Genomic DNA, 13,824 nt, shown 5'->3' with positions numbered 1-13,824 from the left:
CACTCCACTAATAGTACCTACCACCTGGTCGGGCGACCTGCCACAGGGCGACTCAAGCCACCGGACAGCCACCTCCCTGCGCCATCCTCAGCACACACCTAGTAGGTACCTGGTAGCTCCAGGTAACCCGGGGTAGGTAGATAGGTGCCCGGTACCTACTTAGGTAGCCCTGGGCTGGAGCTCTCCAGGGCTCCCGTCACCTAGGATGAGCTGTGGCACGCGGGAACCTGCCCCGGAACCCGCAACGCAACAGCACACCGCAGACCGACGGTCGCATCAGCCACACTTCAGGTGGGCAATCTAAAGCCAACGTCAACTCAACACCATACCACGCTGCGTATCGGCAGCACGCGACGACGACGCCGACGACGGGACGGCGCCGACTCCCCCAGGGCGCGCACCACCAGCACCGACCGCCCTGATCCAGTCGCCTACCCGAGTAGTAGCTGACCTCGGGAACGCCCTCCCCCTCTTCATTTATCGCCTCGCCCCTCAGTCGCGCGGCCGACGCCGCCTCCATCGACCATGGTCGTCTACTCCTTTTACATCTTTGACCGGCACAGTGAGCAAACCGCCCCAATAGACCACCCTCTCCCGGTGCGAGATGTGGTGCAGGCACGGAGACACAGAGATTCACAGAGAGAGAGAAAGAGCTGACACGGCGGTTCTCAACCTACCTACAGCCGAGTGCATCTACGCCAAGTCGTGGCTCCCGCCGCCGCCGCCGCCGCCGCCGCCGTCCGCCCGCCCGACATCAGCATCGTCTGCCTCTGCTGCAGCGACAGCATCATCATCGTCATCAGCAACGACAACGACAGCAGCAGCAGCAGCAGCAGCAGCGGCAACAGCGCCGGCGGCGCGGTCGACGGGGCCGGCCGCCGTGTCGGCAAGCTCAGACGACGCCAAGCTCGTCTTCGGCACCGTCTTCTCGCTGCGCAACATGGTGCGCAAGCTGGGTGGCGACGACGACGCCTTCATCAGCTACCGGACGGGACAGTACAAGCTGCACTTTTACGAGACGCCCGCCAACCTGCGCTTCGTCCTGCTCACCGACACGGGGAGCGCGAGCATGCGCAACGTGCTGCACCAGATTTACATTAACCTCTGGGTCGAATACGGTGCGTCGTGTCCTCACCCCTCCTTTTCTCCTCTTTTCGTTTTGCTACGGCATGCTGACGGACTCTCTCATTCACGTCTGCAGTTGTCAAGAATCCACTCGCGCCGGTCGAGCACAAGGGCGGTGTCGGCGTCAGGAACGAGCTGTTTGAGCTGGGCGTGGATCAGTTCATTCGAGGACTGATGTGACGGATTGGCGGCGGAAAAAAAAAAGACCTCCTGCACGTCAAGTAGGTCGCAAGGGGGGGTTTTCCCCGGAGGGAGCCAAAGAAGCTTGCTCTGCCTCTGAGGAGCAGCACCCTTCATGACGGCGCTGTCGTGGCGCGGCGTCGCTACCTAGAAGTCGCGGCCGGGGTCGTTGACCGCGCCTCCTCTACCGGGAACTGTACGATGATCACATGGATGGCACGATTAGGCGACATGCTCTAGCCTCGACCGCAGAGCACGACACCAGTGCGGTTGGTCGCTCGTGCGAGATGTTGTGGACGACACCGCAGTGCGGTCACGAGAACAGGCACATGGAATTGCCCCCAGAACAGGAGGCTGCTCGCTTTACGGGTCCTAGTACTAGCCCCTCTGCGAGGGCAACCGCACGGCTGGCTGCTGAGGCAACCGACTGTATAGGCATAAATGTAATGTATGATCGATGTAGCTCACCAGTCAACCTGCCTATATATCAGCCACGATGATGAGCCTTGGCCGTATGCCCCCCTTCCGGCGCCGGAATACACCCTGTATGTCGCGGATATATGGAGGGAAAAAAATAGCACGTAGATATTTAGTACATGGAGCCCGATGACTGTCATCAACCAACGAGCTGTTATGGCTTCTTCTCCACGGCCCTCTCCCACGCGCTCTCCAGGCTGCCCGGCTCGTCCACCATGACGATGCTCTGCTCGCCGGGGGCGGGGGCGGCGGGCTGGCGGCCCTTGGCCAGGTCCTCCTTGCTCACGTGCACGGCGCTGTCCATGAGCCCCTCGTCGCGGATCTCGTTCTCCCAGTTGCTCGAGTAGACGACGGCGGCAAAGGCCTCGAGGGCGCGGACCGTCTCCATGTCCTCGAGGTACTGGTTGGGCATGCCGTTGCCGATGGCGTGCGCCTGGCGCGTCAGGACGGACAGGATCTTGGGCAGCAGGATGTGCTTGGTGCGCCGCTGGTCCGCGGCCGACAAGGCGGACGGCAGGAGGCTGGTGTCCTGCTGCGGGGGCAGCTCAAAGGCCTCGACGGCAAGCTTCTTGTCGACGAGCGTGGAGAAGCCGGCGTCGAGGATGAGGGTTAGGACGTGGGAGAAGGCGGGCGACTCTATCAGGTCCGCCGTCTCGTCGAGCAGCCGCCTCAGCGCCGGCTCCGAGCTGCTCCCCGCCTGCATCGTCGCGTTGTCCTCGAGGATGCCCGACTCCCGGATGACCTCGTCCTCCCGTTCCTGTGGGGGGAGCAGGAACTTGAGCCAATCTGACCTCCGGCGCTCCTCGGGGGTGGCGCCCTCGACGAGCTTCCTCACATCCATGGTGAGCTCGCCGAAGCGCTCGAAGCTCACCAGGTCTCTCGGGCTGAGGCTGCCAAAGACAGTGCGGACGGCGCTCTCGACGCGGTGCATTATGTCGACCCAGCCCTTGTTGAGCAGCCACCAGCTAAAGGTAAGGTACTTGCGGTTCGTGTCAAAGTCGTTGCCGTAGTCTTGCTCCGTGTTGTCGTCGTCGTTGTTCTCGAGGCTAATGGTGGCCTGTTGAGCCCCGGTGGCGAGCGCTACGACGCTGGAGAGGTAGCTGCGCCGGCCGAGCAGGTTGAGCTGGATGCGGGTGAACATGGTCAAGAGGGCGAGTGTGTAGATGAGGGTGAATGCTCTTGTGACGGCTGCAAGGACGCAAGCGGCGCGATTAGCAGTCGGGCATTTGGAAAAAAGAGAGGGAGGGGGGGGGCTTTCGACATACCGCTGATGGCCAGGTCATCCCAGAGCTGCCTCTTGGACTTGCGTGTTCTTTGCGCGCCGCCGTCTTGTTGGCCTGCCTCCCCAGATGGCGCAAAGGGCGAGGGCGAGGGCGCGGGCGCGACGACCTGGCTGGCGTGGACGCCGCTCTCGCTCTGCAGGCTGGCCATGCTCTTGCCATCCTCCTCCGTCATGGCGGTATCGGCGATGCTGGGGGGGCTGGCGGTGGACTCGGCGCTCCCCGGTTTAAGGCTCTTGGTGGTGCCCTTGATTTGCTGGATCTCGTATGTGATCTGCTCGGTGTTGAGCGCGGCAAGGACGTTGGTCGTGGCTGTGGGGAGGAGGGCCAGCACGGTGAAGGTGCAGTCCTCTTGGTTTTGCTCGAAGCGGCGGCGCAGACTGCAGCAGCGTTTTCCGTTAGCATTGCGCTGCCAGCACGTCGGGGGGGGAAGGGCAGGAGGGCCCGCGGGGCGATCAGCAAGGCAGAAGAGAATGGGTGCGCTCACTTTTCCTTGGCGATGCGCTCGCTGCTCATGCGCTCGCGCGCGTCGTTGAGCTTGGACAGGACATATTGGGTGACGACGTAGCCGGCGCCGACAACGCCCACGCCGACGGCAATTGGGGTCCTGTTGTTGCGCAGCCAGCGCCGCACCGAGGGGAACATGGCTGCGGACGGCCAAGGCGGAAGGCGGAAGGCGGACGGCGGAAGATGGCGGGATGGTCGGCGGGGGAAACGCTCCTCGGTATCGTCAAGTCATCAATGGGAGCTGTTGTCGCGCGCTGTCGTTGACTAGTAGGTAGTTGCCATGGGGATGGGGCGGTCGTCGTCGTGCGTGGGTGCGTGAGCAAGAGAGTCCGGGCAGGGCGACTATGCGTGGACCTCTCGGGAGGACAGGATCGATCGAGTGAAAGTCGGAGGATTGGTCGGGTCGCAACGACGGGAGTGGTGGCGGTGGCGGTGGCGATGGTGATGGTAACGACGACAACGACGACGACGACGACGAAGACGACGACGATGATGATGATGGTGGTTCCAAGGGTAGTGACGACGGTTCCGTGGCGGCCCGTCTCTCTGCTGTCAGGGCACTTCAGCATGCATGCAGCAAGCAGTACCAACAGAGAGCTCTGGGGCTGGGCGTCTCTCCCCGCGAGCCGAAGCCTCGGTTCCCGAGCGCCACTCTCAGCGGTGGAGCCTCGACAGGTAAGGCTGGTTGGTGGACGGGGGAGGACTCAACTGTCCGGCGCCGCGCCCTCACATGCCCCCCCCCCCCACCCGTCGGCAAGTACCTACTCCTGCGGGTTTCGCTGGTCGGGTACCTTGAGCCGGGGCGGCATGCATCCATGGATGGCTCTGCCGCTGGAAACGTTGGCCCTGTGGCTCAGTGCTTTCAGGTGCCAGCCGGCGCCGGCGACAGGGCGTCCAATCCGGTGAGGTGAGTCCGTGGCTCCAGCTGGGGGGGCACCTACTGAGGTAGTAACACATGGGGTTCATCATTTGGATGTCTCCTCCGGCAAGTCTTGTTATCGATCTCGCCTGGCCGGCTCTGGGGCTGCTTGCTGCCGCCGCTCCCGGTGCTGCTGCTGCTGCCCATGCTGCACCAACTGCCCGCTGATGCCCGCTGATAAAAAGTTGCACTGGGCGGCTCACACGGGCTCGCCTCCTCCGTTCCTCCATCTATTCGCGTCGATGAGTGGATGTGACACTGCCCTCAACAAGCCCGCTTATTATATTAAGCCTCCCCTGCCTTGAGGAACAGGCGGCCTTGAGTCAAGGTTGAGAAGCACGGTGAAGGGGTTTTTTTTGGGCGCCATGACGCTCCTCCATCTGACCCCGAGTATCTGTGCCCTCCATGTTCTCTTGCACGCACACCACCATGACGGGGGACGAAAGCAGGGAGGCACTCACGCGGGAGGGAGGGAGCGAACTTGGTAAGTTAGTCGGCCTTTTGTCACCGCAAAGATGCAGCGAGTGATGCGGCTCCCACAATGCCACCACCATCCCATCCCCCCCGGACCCAGTGGATGGCCCCCCCCGGACGACGACGGCGACGACGGCGCCGCCACAGCCTGTGATCGACCGGCTAGTGCTAAATACTAAGTATGGAGGCTTACCTTGGTATTGCTAGTAGGTGCGCCCACTGTACGCGCCAGCAGCAACAGCAGCAGCAGCAGCCCGCAGCCCCTCCAGCTCCCCCCCAATCCTCCGCCCTCGAGCATCGATGATGGATGGATGGATGGATGGATGGATGGATCCGGCGGCGCTTCCCTCCCCCTCCCTTCCCCCCTCCCCCACCACCGTCCGCCACGAGGGAGAGGGAGGGCCACCACCAGACCGGCTGTGCACCTGTTTTTTCGTCCGTTCATCTCATCGGCTGGCTACTCTCTGACGTCGGATACCAGCTGACCACGCATCTCTGCGCCCACCTTTCCTCGACAGCTGCCGACCAGACCTCCGCCAACAGCGGCCCCCCCCCCCCCCCCCCCAATATCTCCTACATCATATCCCGCCGTGTCGCACCCCGCCTCCGTGGCACACACTGCACACACATACACACACACGCACTCACACACACATATCCATCTACTCATCCTCTCTGCTGCTGCTGCCACGGCCTCATCTACCACGGCTGCTACTACTCTTCTTACCTCACCTTTACTTGCTTTATCCACGGCCCCCCCGACCACTCACCCACCCGCCCATTGAAGAGAGGAAGCACTCACCAACAAGGAAAAAAGTACGGATACGTGCGCGCGCCGCCCGCTTCGCCCGCCCCTCGCGGGCAGGAACAGATCCCCGAACCGCAATCTCTCGGCGGCTCTCTCCTCCCTCACTCTCCGAGTCTTGCTCGAGGGCCCATCGCCGTCCATGTTCGCTGCGACGACGACGACGACCGCCGTCGCCGCAATGGACCCTCATGCCCAGCAGCAGCAACAACAACAACAACAGCAACAGCAACAACAAGCCCAGCCTCCACAGGACCCTCCCGAGTTCATCCTCGACGTCTTCGCCGACCCGCGATCTGTCCGAGACGTCGTCAAAGGTGCGCGCCCTTCCCCTCGCCCCGAGCAGAGCCCTTGTCTAGCATGTCTTTCCCTTTGCGTCAGGGCCTCATCGCCTGCCGGCCGGCCAAGCCAAACCCCCCCGTCCTTCTCTTTCTTATCAACTGGTGGTCCCTCCCCCCCTTCCCCTCCCCCGCCCCCGCCATCTGCGTATTACCCGCTTGTCGTGGGCATTTTTGCCACCATGTCCCGAGTACCGCGTCTCGCTTCGACTCCCCCCCCCAACGCGCCGGGGGGAAAACTCCCGTCGCAAATCTTCGTCCATCCCCCCTTCTGCTTGTCCATTGCCTGCTAACCATTGGCGCCTCTCGCGCGTCCCCTTTGTAGGCATCCTGCATACCATCTTCTTCACCCGCTTCTTCCCCTCCCTCGCCCCCCGCACGCGTGAGGTCCTCGACCTCACCCTCCCCTACGTCGACGATGACGAGCTCGAGACCATGATCGACCAGCGAGCCGCCGCCCTTGAACGCCAGCTCGACGCCCAGCGCAACAGCAACACCCACAGCCACAGCCAAAACTATAGCAACAGCAACAGCAACAGCAACAACAACACCGCCTTCACCACTACTGGCGGCGGCGGAGGCAGGGGCCAGGTCACGGTCCAGTTCTTCGAGAAGAAGCGTCGCAAGACCTGGCTCTCGCGCGGAGACGAAGAGGTCTGCTGGGAGTGCTGGACCGTCAAGGTCACCGTCGCCGAGCCGCGCACAGAAAGCGGTACCGCTGCCCCCCGACCCCTTCCTCCCCCTTTTCTTCTCTAGTGACGATTGCTTACGCAACTCTTCTTCCTGCAGAGCGCGCCAAGGTCCGCCGCGCCATGGAGCAGACCCTCTTCACCACGGCCATGAAGATTGTCACGTTTGCCAACGCCCAAAAGGACCACATCCCCCCCATCACCTCGCAGGGCGGCAACCCTTTCCCCTTCAAGATTACCGTCGACCAGCAAAAGGAGACGGGCTGGGCCGCCCGCATGCGCATATACTAAATCGGACCCGGCATGAATGGCCTCGCGTGGTGGTCTTGTTGCTTTTAACAACATGAACAACACGCACGCACGCATGCACGCACGCACACAACACTGGAGTGGACGACTGTTGTTCTAGGATACGGCGTTTTGGGGGATCAGCTGGGTTCTGTGTGGGGAGAGGGGTATTTGTTTGTTCCAACGGAGGCGCGATTCTTGTTGCACTTAGATACCCGAGTTGGCGTCCGTACGAGATATACATGGTGGTGAGCCAAAGCATAGCAATGCGGTCAAGTCAGACCCAGCGTCAGTCACATAGGGGAACCCTCGTCACTGCGTCGTGCAAATGGAACTTGGTTCAACTTTCAGAGGCGCGTCAAAGGCACCCGTGTCCGCACCCGTTTTGCAAAGTCAAGTCAATCTGAGCCCGTGTGTGACCCGAAACGCTCTGACCCCCAACGCTGATCCAGCCGCCATCTCCAATAAAGGCCGGTCCAAAAAAAAAACAATAAAAAACCCATGAGTGCGTGCGTGATCCAGACAACAAAAACTCGAGCAATACCCAAACAAGCCTCCTCACCCTTCCCACGCCCAATACCGTCATAACCAGACGCCCGTCGTATAAGCATGAGGACCAGAAAAAAGCACAAGCTCCAAGCCCAAAACCAGTGATTGATCCCATTTCCAGGTGTGTCCCGTTTCCAGTGTTCGTGTCGTGTCGCCCGCCCGGCCCTTGGGTCCGCATCTATGTACTTGCGTATACTCATTACCGTCGCGATCCAGCCGTGAAGCCAAAGTGGGCGAAATCCCAGCCCACGCGCGCCGAAATTCCCCGGGTTGCCCATTCTAATCCGCACCGAGTACCCTGGTGTGCTTATTCGCCGCCAGGACGCATGGCCGTCACCATTTGCGCGTCCTCATCAAATCATTATATCGTAATTAATGCTCGCTCGCGCTGTGATGTCCCCTGCCAAAAGACAAAGCCGTTCCCTTTTCAGAACCTGGTAGAGAAGCTCCGGGCCAGGCTCGGCTTGGAAACCTTGGCCTGCTTCGACGCCGGCACGCCAGCGCCAATTTTTTCGAAGCCCTGCAGAATGTCCAGACCGGCAAAGTCAGAAGGGCCAGTTTCCGTATGGGACATGAGCTCGTTGGACTCGAACAGCAGCCCGGGCCAGTCACCGTCGGCGGCCAAATCTAGCGCAGCGTACTTGCTGGGGGACGCGTTTCGGAGCGGCGAGTCCTGGAAGAGCTTCGAGGGGGAGCCGAGGCCCTCGAAGACCTTGCTGGGCGTCTCGAAAAAGTGCGAAGGCGACTGCTCGGGAACCTTCAAGAGTGGGACTGATGTCAACGACTTCTTCTTGGACGAGTTGGTAATGTCGCCTAGCGCAGAGGTCGACACCGAGCGATCGAGGCGGGCGCGCTTGGCAGAGCGCTTGATAGGCGATCCCGTATCGACGGAGCTCATGCCCGGGAACAGGCCGTCATCCATAGCCGTCATGTCCTGGAAGATGTCAAAGTCGGTCCCGTGGTTCGTGAAGTCATCAAAGTTGTAGAGTGTCTCGTCCAGGTTGAAGGCCGGGCTCCAGGGGATGCAGTCCTCGCCCGAGCCCGTCACGCGGCGGAGGGGAGACTGCAGCATATGGCGGACCTTATCGCGGTGGATGCGCAGGCTCGTATTGGGAGACGCCGAAGGGGGAGGTCGCACGGGGGGCTTCATCTTGACAACGGGCGTCAACGGCGGAAGCATCTGGCTCTCGCCAGCCTGTCGCAGGGGCGACGAGGAAATGGGCCCATAAGCGAGCGATCGGGACTTGGTCGGGCTGAAAGGCGAGGAGCCGCGCAAACGGGCAATCTCCTCTTCGGCGCGGCCGCGCTTGAGCCTCGGACGATCGGCCTCGGACGTGAGGAGCAGGGCCTTTTGGTTGGGGCGCATGACCGAAGACTCTAGAGACGAGATGTATCCGCTGTCATCCATGGAAGCGAATCTACGCTTGTGAGACCTGGATGCGGATGACGTGGGGTTGCGGACGGCCGACGGCGGCGTGCCGCTGCGACGCTCCACGTGTCTAGGCACAGGCGGCGACGAGTGCATGTTGGCGGGCAAAGGCGAGTATAGAGACGATTCAACTGGAAGATCGTTCTCCGGCGCCTTGTCCGTCGACTCCTCTGGTGCGGCGTTGTCGGACACGAGAATGGTGGCATCGGAAGATAGCTCGGCGGGCATCGACAGGGTCGCTTGAGACGTGGGCAGAGGCGGCAGGCTTGTCTGGTGCATGGGAGCCGGTGGCGGTAGCGTAGGCTCCGGAGGGAGCACGGGAGCGGGAGCCGGGGCAGGGGCGGTTGCGGGTCGCGAGGGCTCCATGCGCGTGGACATGACGGGGAGATTCTCGGCCGTGGGTGCAGCTTTTCGTGGTGGCTTCTCCTTGAGAAACTGGAACTCGGTGCCAGGCTCGATGCCCCAGTAGTTGCCCTTGCCAGGATCGTCCTTGGGCCGCTCAATCTTGATGAAGTTCTTGTGAAGACTCAAGTTGTGGCGGATGCTGTTTTGCCAGCCGGCGTCGTTGGGGTTGTAGAAGGAGTAGTTATCGCTGATCCACTTGTAGATTTGGGCCAGGGTCAGGCGGCGCAGGGGCGAACGCAGGATTGCCATGCCAATGAGCTGCGCGTAGCTGTGAGGCGGTTTCGCACCGTCATCGTGGATAGCAGGAAACGAGTCGTGAGGTGGTAGGGTGTGCTCATCCGGCCTTGACTTCTTCGTAGGTCTGGCGTCCTTGATGGGGGCGGCGTCCATCAGGCCACGCTTGCCGTTGGGCTTTTGGTAATACGACTCGACGGACAAGTTGATGGTTGGCGGAGCCGGGAAAATCTGGGGATGGATGTTTTCCTTGCCATAGTTGTAGTTGGGCTCAATGTGAGGGCGGTGAGGGCCCGTCTTAAAGTTTGACATATGCGGCTTCTTCTGGAGACAGTCCGTCGTGGGGCCTTTGCCCATGGGTGGTGCCATGGACACCGCGTTAAGCTTGTTGCCTTGCGATGATGATTTCAGGGGCGAGCGGGGGCTCGACGACTTGATTTTGTGCGGAGAGTAGCTCGCGTTGGCGGCGGCTGGCGGGTTGAGCACGACGTTGGAGCCGGAACTGCTGAGGGGGCGACGCGCCGGCTTGGTGACGGCGGGCATGGGGGCGTGGCTCGTCATGGGGACCTGTCTCTCGAGAGTGTCGTCCTGGAAGATGTGAAGCGGCTCGTTTGGGCCAGGAAAAGGCGTGGGTCTGGCCATTGTGGCCAAGCCAAGCTACTGAGAAGAGAAGGCCTGGCTGGACGCGCAATGGCGGTTGGGTCGAGTCGACCTCGGCGAGGACAGTGTGCCTGAGGAGGGTGAGAGGGTTAGCCACAGAGTGAATGCGGACCGAGGCTGACGCGCGATGCGGGAACTGGAATGCGACGCGAGGCATGCGGCGGTGCAGGACCGACGAGGCATGCGGCGGCCGGGAGGGGGGGCAGCAGCCGGCGGACAAGCTTGATATAGCAGCGGCGTGCACGATGGGCCAAGGGAGGACCGGGGAGGATACGGGAAGACAAGGTCTAATAGCTTACCTGGACGAGGTCTGCGGCGTCTTTGATTGACAGTGGGGCCGCGAATGCAGGGCGGCGTAGATGACGCTCTTTACGCGCGCTTGCTTAGTCGGGCAGCGAAGGGCGGCAAGTCTGAGCGAGCGAGACGAGACGTGTGCGATGTGAAATGGCGGTGGACGTGATGCGGGACGCGTCGTCGGGTTTGTCGTCGGGAGCGGGAAGCCGGGTCGAGAGTTACGAGGCGTCGGTGGTGAAGGAGCAGCCGCGATAGATGGATGATGCGGGAGGCAAGTCGGAGGAAGAGGCGCGGTCGGCAGAGGAGGGACGTTTGGAGTTGCAGGAGTAAAGTGGGAGGATGGGGGGGGGGGGGAGAAGAGCGATGCGATGGGGTAGTAAGTACTAGGTAAGCGTGCGAAGGGAGACGGGAGGCAGGACGATGGGGTGAGCGCGGGAATGATGCAGGGCAGCCCAGCCCAGCCCAGCCAGGCCAGGCCGTGGGTGGACTGGGTCGGGTGGGTGGGCGGATGGAGCCCAGGCGCCTCAGGGCTGCGAATGGGCGGGTGGGGCACGCGCATGGCGCAGCGCAGCAGCGTCAGTGCCAGCGCCAGTGCGAGTGCCAGTAGGTGGGTGCCAGTGGAGTGCCACCCGACCCGACCTAGCCTGTGCTACCTGCCCAGGTCCGGGTACCTATGGACCTCCAGCTACCATGCCATGCCAGGGAAGCGCCAGCCAGCAAGGCCTGAGAGGTGGCCTGGGGGCGTTGGCCACTGTTGTTGGAGGTGTCAAGGGTGTCTCCGTCGCGCGCTGCCTCCGCCAGAGGGGCGTGCCGTGTGCCAAAGGATTGGGTGAGCGGCGTTTGGGCTGACACGCCTGACACGACCAGCGGCCAGCGATGCTGAGGAGCAGCCCTGCAGGCAGGCCACGCTGGGAGGGGGGGGCCGAGGAGGGGGCGTACCCCTAGGTAGGCACCAAGGAAAGACGATGCGATGCAGTGCTGCGTACTACAACTACTACGTACTACTTCGTACCAAGAAACATACATACCTAGTAGGTAGGGATGATGGGTTTTGGCAGTTGGGTCGGCGTCTTGGTTCGCAGTACTACTACCAGTAGTACTTTCGTACCACGCGAATGGACATCGGGTCGTGGCTCGAGCCATTGGGGCTTCGATTGATTGCTCTGGAGTGCATGCAGCGGCAATGGGTCGAATCCACCGACCGGCTCTGATTCCCCACTGCGGCTCTGGGACGTCTTGCCCTGCCTGGCCTACTCTCGTGTCTGATCGGATCGATGCTCGAGATGTCGACGAGAGGCGCGCGTCGAGGGGAGGGGAGGGGCGGGGAGCCGGAGGTTTCGGAATGCGCGCGAGATGGACGGCGCGCGCTCGTGGATTGACTCTGGCACGGGGACCGCGGGACTGGAGACTGGGGACGCGTCGACTCTTATCGACACAGGTAGGGGATGTCGATATGGGCTTGCACACACACGCACGCACTCTCCCTCTCTCTCTCTATTTTGGCGTCTCAATGGCTGGCTGGCTGGCTCGCTGGCTGCCGAAGAAGAAGACGAAGAATAAGAAGAAGCAATGCAGCCGTTCGAGCAGGAACGCACTGCGCGTTGCAGAACCCGGGTGCGCCTGCGCCTGCGTGCACAGGGAACCTTGCGTTGTCTTCCGTGCGGTTTTGTTTCCTTTGTCTGTCCCGCTGCAGGCCCGTCCGTCTGTCGGTCGGTTCTCTCCGGCGCCGACACGTGTACGTGCAGATGGGGTGGACGGACGGACGGACACGCAGGAGTCACTGGACGGGACGTAATGGCATGCTCTCCCGCGGCCTCTGGTGGTGGTGGTGGCGATGGTGAAGGGGGAGCGGCGGCAGCAGCAGCAAGCCACGTCCGGCGGCGGCACAAGCGGCCGCAGCATGCACTCCATCTACTACCAGTTAGTATACTTCGTACTAACCGAGTTACTACGCGGACAACGTCGATATCCCGTTCCATCTCGTGCTAGGCGGAGGCTTGCTGTTGGTCGTTGGGCTTGGCGACCCCTCCGCCCTTTTCCCGACCTCCTTCCTCCCTCTGGTCCTTTCTTCGACACGCGGCTCCCTCCTGTCTCGCCGCCATCTCAGACACTGTCTTGACGAGCTCCTGTCCCTTAGATCTCGCGGCGGTCATCCATCGGGGCCGCCGAGGGGCCAATGCTGCCGCCACCACCAACACCACCAGCACCTCTTGCTGGCAATGCTTCCCCCCCCACTCCTTCCCAGCTTGGCCGGTCGCTTCTAACCGGGAGAAAAAGATTCCAAGAAAACGGCGGCACGCGGCACTGCCGAAGCGAGGCGCCGCACCAGCAATCGTCCCCCCCCCCTCCAACGAGTCGCAACAGCACTCAGAACATGTGACGCACCGGGGCGCCGGAGCGGGCATTCGATTGACTGGCTGACGACGACCAACTTGGGACTGGCAAAGGTCGACGAAAAAGGTGGGCAAAGAGGAGAGAGAGGGGGGAGTTGCGGGAGGGGGGGCGTGGTTCGAAAAATTGCGACAGACGAACAGAGAGGTTGCAGCCTTGAACCAGGGGGAGTGTGGTGGATAAAGTGTGGATAGTGAGGGCGCAGGCCCAAACGATACGAAGCGAAAGCGCGAGACGCGACTCGACGCGTCAGAATGTAAACAAAGGCGTCGCGTCGATTGGCCAATCATATCATTGGATTAACAGGCGCTTTCCCCATTCGGGGTAAGCGGCGAGCGGGGCCGATCGCACCAACAGAGCTGATGATGACCACCTGCCACAACCACACGCCGCCGATCCGAGAGCGAGCAGCCCCTCGACGAAGCCTCGATGACGCCACGCATCAATTTTCTTGACTCTTGCCAATTGCGCTGCAAAACTTTTTTTCTTTCTTTTTCTGGTCTCCCTCCCGTTTCTGGTCGGTCAACGAATCTTGGCTCTGCAGCAGAGGGATGCGTGATGGTCCGGGCAAGCGCCGTCGAGGAAGTATTATGGCATGGGTAGTTCTAGTATCACGATTCGCGCGTGAAGCATTATGCGTGGTATCCAGTAACGTGGTCGTAAGGATATGCGCACAGATACATACGGTACATGATACACGCGCGCAATGCTCCTCCATGTCGCCGACGTCCAAGTCACAGAGAAGAGGTCAGTGCCGCACGCCGCGCGAGGGCGGTTACA

At 61.8% G+C, this 13,824-nt stretch overlaps 4 protein-coding genes across 5 annotated transcripts; 2 read left to right on the top strand and 2 right to left on the bottom strand.

Moving 5' to 3' along the window:
• Window positions 1-329: 329 nt before the first annotated feature.
• bet5 (Trafficking protein particle complex subunit BET5) lies at window positions 330-1,742 on the top strand. Its single transcript, XM_047981904.1, has 2 exons — window positions 330-1,118; window positions 1,202-1,742. The coding sequence occupies exons 1-2, from the start codon at window positions 605-607 to the stop codon at window positions 1,303-1,305; spliced, it is 618 nt and encodes a 205-aa protein (XP_047837865.1). The 5' UTR covers window positions 330-604; the 3' UTR covers window positions 1,306-1,742.
• Window positions 1,662-4,174, bottom strand: PEX3 (peroxin). The gene is made up of 3 exons (XM_047981903.1): window positions 3,550-4,174; window positions 3,048-3,442; window positions 1,662-2,970 (listed from the first exon to the last, which is right to left on the bottom strand). The coding sequence occupies exons 1-3, from the start codon at window positions 3,705-3,707 to the stop codon at window positions 1,937-1,939; spliced, it is 1,587 nt and encodes a 528-aa protein (XP_047837864.1). The 5' UTR covers window positions 3,708-4,174; the 3' UTR covers window positions 1,662-1,936.
• A 1,335-nt stretch (window positions 4,175-5,509) lies between these two features.
• Window positions 5,510-7,590, top strand: JDV02_001015 (uncharacterized protein). Of its 2 annotated transcripts, XM_047981901.1 has the most exons (3): window positions 5,510-6,084; window positions 6,431-6,817; window positions 6,895-7,590. In XM_047981901.1, the coding sequence occupies exons 1-3, from the start codon at window positions 5,910-5,912 to the stop codon at window positions 7,083-7,085; spliced, it is 753 nt and encodes a 250-aa protein (XP_047837862.1). In that variant the 5' UTR covers window positions 5,510-5,909; the 3' UTR covers window positions 7,086-7,590. The 2 variants fall into 2 exon arrangements, with proteins under 2 accessions (XP_047837862.1, XP_047837863.1); XM_047981902.1 differs by having other exon boundaries at window positions 5,510-6,210; window positions 6,431-7,539.
• HCM1 (Forkhead transcription factor) lies at window positions 7,240-10,995 on the bottom strand. The gene is made up of 2 exons (XM_047981900.1): window positions 10,659-10,995; window positions 7,240-10,430 (listed from the first exon to the last, which is right to left on the bottom strand). The coding sequence occupies exon 2, from the start codon at window positions 10,339-10,341 to the stop codon at window positions 8,059-8,061; it is 2,283 nt and encodes a 760-aa protein (XP_047837861.1). The 5' UTR covers window positions 10,342-10,430; window positions 10,659-10,995; the 3' UTR covers window positions 7,240-8,058.
• Window positions 10,996-13,824: the final 2,829 nt, after the last annotated feature.

Source organism: Purpureocillium takamizusanense, chromosome 1, assembly GCF_022605165.1.
Source record: "Purpureocillium takamizusanense chromosome 1, complete sequence".
Classification (NCBI taxonomy): Eukaryota; Fungi; Ascomycota; class Sordariomycetes; order Hypocreales; family Ophiocordycipitaceae; genus Purpureocillium; species Purpureocillium takamizusanense.
The sequence above is the reverse complement of the archived record's forward strand: the minus strand, read 5'-3'. Positions and strand labels throughout refer to the sequence as shown.

Coding starts and splice junctions, on each gene's coding strand:
- JDV02_001015 (XM_047981901.1), top strand. CDS start 5,910: ATGTTCGCTGCGACGACGACGACGACCGCCGTCGCCGCAATGGACCCT. Junction 6,085..6,430: donor TGTCCGAGACGTCGTCAAAG/GTGCGCGCCCTT, acceptor TCCCCTTTGTAG/GCATCCTGCATACCATCTTC. Junction 6,818..6,894: donor CGAGCCGCGCACAGAAAGCG/GTACCGCTGCCC, acceptor TTCTTCCTGCAG/AGCGCGCCAAGGTCCGCCGC.
- HCM1 (XM_047981900.1), bottom strand. CDS start 10,341: ATGGCCAGACCCACGCCTTTTCCTGGCCCAAACGAGCCGCTTCACATC.
- bet5 (XM_047981904.1), top strand. CDS start 605: ATGTGGTGCAGGCACGGAGACACAGAGATTCACAGAGAGAGAGAAAGA. Junction 1,119..1,201: donor TAACCTCTGGGTCGAATACG/GTGCGTCGTGTC, acceptor TCACGTCTGCAG/TTGTCAAGAATCCACTCGCG.
- PEX3 (XM_047981903.1), bottom strand. CDS start 3,707: ATGTTCCCCTCGGTGCGGCGCTGGCTGCGCAACAACAGGACCCCAATT. Junction 3,443..3,549: donor GAGCGCATCGCCAAGGAAAA/GTGAGCGCACCC, acceptor ACGCTGCTGCAG/TCTGCGCCGCCGCTTCGAGC. Junction 2,971..3,047: donor GGATGACCTGGCCATCAGCG/GTATGTCGAAAG, acceptor GCGTCCTTGCAG/CCGTCACAAGAGCATTCACC.